At 35.5% G+C, this 2,265-nt stretch overlaps 1 protein-coding gene across 1 annotated transcript; it reads right to left on the reverse strand.

Moving 5' to 3' along the window:
* Positions 1-455: 455 nt before the first annotated feature.
* Positions 456-2,051, reverse strand: LOC118484703. Its single transcript, XM_035980542.1, has 2 exons — positions 1,554-2,051; positions 456-648 (listed from the first exon to the last, which is right to left on the reverse strand). Exons 1-2 carry the CDS (start codon positions 1,875-1,877, stop codon positions 550-552), a joined length of 423 nt encoding a protein of 140 aa, XP_035836435.1. The 5' UTR covers positions 1,878-2,051; the 3' UTR covers positions 456-549.
* Positions 2,052-2,265: the final 214 nt, after the last annotated feature.

Raw genomic sequence — 2,265 nt, forward strand, 5'->3', positions numbered from 1 at the left:
GGAAAATCCAAATATGAGATAATGCATACCTAGATACAAACAATCAATACACGATCTCAAAGGTAACCCCCACTCACCACCCACATGTGAGACGAAATGTTTTGATCGGATATAAAACCCAAATCGATCACTACAAGAATTTGCACCTTTAACAACGAAAAAGTCATCACTATAACTTAATAAGTCCGTCAGCACATAATAGGTATTGGTGTTAAAGTTGTTGCCATAGACCACTTTTCCTAACAACTTGTCGTTGGAATATGTTCGTCGTTAAATATGGAATATCTTGTTCCGAAATAAATAAAACTCTTTATATAAATTTGTACCAGTATGATAAACTCATATTCATGAACTAAGTCTATGGTTTGGCTGAATAAACATGCCCATCATATGATACTTTGGCCTTTAAACAATTAAAGGAAAACTCATAAAGTGTACCTTTAAACAAATCCATGACCATCAATTACCATTACTTTTACTCTTTTTCATATAGTCACCAAGAAAAACATTAAAACTCATAAAATGTACCTTTAAACAAGTCCATAACCATCAACTACCATCACTTTTTCGCTTTTTCATATTGTCACCAAGAAAAACATTTGTGAGCACCGTCTTAGAATTCAGTGAATGCTTCAATAGTTCCAGGCCCTATATCATTGAAAGACCATTCAAATACTCGTGTAAGTTCGGATAAGAGTGTATATATACATAAAATAACTTATAATTATATGGTCTTTAAACATATTTAGGTTCTTATTTAATGATATCAATCAACAAAATAAATTATACTTTATCACATATGTTTTCAAGTATTGGGATTATTTCACCAGATGTAACATCATGATTATCTATACCATAGTTATTTAAGGCGCACAAGTCTCCGGGATTAGACGCAAAGCGCAAAAATAGTGAGGGTCTGAGAAAAATAAAGCGCGAATGGAATTTTTTTTTTAAATTTATTATATATTGGAAAAAGAATACTATTTTTTTCAAATAAAAATAAACAAAATATATTATATAACACTTTATATCATCTATTTAGTAACAAAAGTTTTAAAATATTAGTGTATGAGTGTAGAAAAGTAGTTTTTTTTGGATAAAAGCAAGAATCGGGCTAGAATCTTGTCGGAATTTGGAGAATTTGGCCGGAAACTCTCCAGAATCTAGGAATCTCACAGGAATGTGTGCATGAACCACCACCTAGAGAATTAAAGCGCAATTCCCTTGACTTAAAGCGTAACTGTCTCGTCTCGTCTGATAGCTTTTAACAATTATGATCTATGCTTTTGTGTAGTAACAAAACTTTATTTTATAACCAATCCAAGTGACCTAAAAAGAAATAGTGTATTTTTTAAGAAAAAATCTCGATTACCTCCTTAAAAATATTGTTAACCCCGACATAGAAACCACACCTTTGTAACCCTAAATTGATAAAGTACTTTCACGTTTTAAACCTAAAACAATAGGAAGACTAAGAACATCAAAACAGCCTAGTATTTGTGTGTAAATTATACTAGCTAGGAAGTGGTAAGCAAAAGATGTAACCGAAATACCTCATTCATGCCCATATCAACAACCTTCTCCTCTAAATCACCCAAATCCTTGATGTTGAACTTGTTGAGCAAAGTGATGTTAGAGATTGTGGACATGGGAGAAACAGCAAGGTCATCCATCACCATGTATGTCACCAATCCCTTTACGAATCCTACTACCGGCTTTGCATCCGCTGCTGGTTTCAAAACGAAGCCATCAGCAGCGGAGATATATTTATTGGGACAAGACGGACACATGCGAAAAGTAGTAGATCGCATGTTGCAGCTTTTAGATTCACACTTGTAAAGACTGGTCGAAGAACCCGGGGCAGGCGAGAAGGACATTGTACGGTTACAATGTGAAACCGGACAAGTACGGGGATAAGTAGAAAGAATGTTGCAATGCTGACACTTGTAAAGACTGGATGCAGAGTCAGGGGTAGGCGATGTGGTTGATGATGAAAAAGCTTCATTAGGAAGGAGGGGGAGTTTAGGAGAGGAGAATGGAGCCGAAGATTTCGGTTTTAAGAGGACGTCCTTATTCTGGTTAGGCTGTATGTAGTCATTGTTCAGATCTGAGACGCTTTTGTAAAGCTTAGCCAAGCCACCCACAATGTCTCGATCGCCCAAGAGTCTGATGACGGTGCCCACTGGTAAAACGAGAAGACTGAATAAAAAATCAATGAAATCCTTACCAGCTTCTGCAAACAAAACTCGTTGTTGCTTTTTGTCT

This window comes from Helianthus annuus, chromosome 12 (genome assembly GCF_002127325.2).
Source record: "Helianthus annuus cultivar XRQ/B chromosome 12, HanXRQr2.0-SUNRISE, whole genome shotgun sequence".
NCBI lineage: Eukaryota > Viridiplantae > Streptophyta > Magnoliopsida > Asterales > Asteraceae > Helianthus > Helianthus annuus.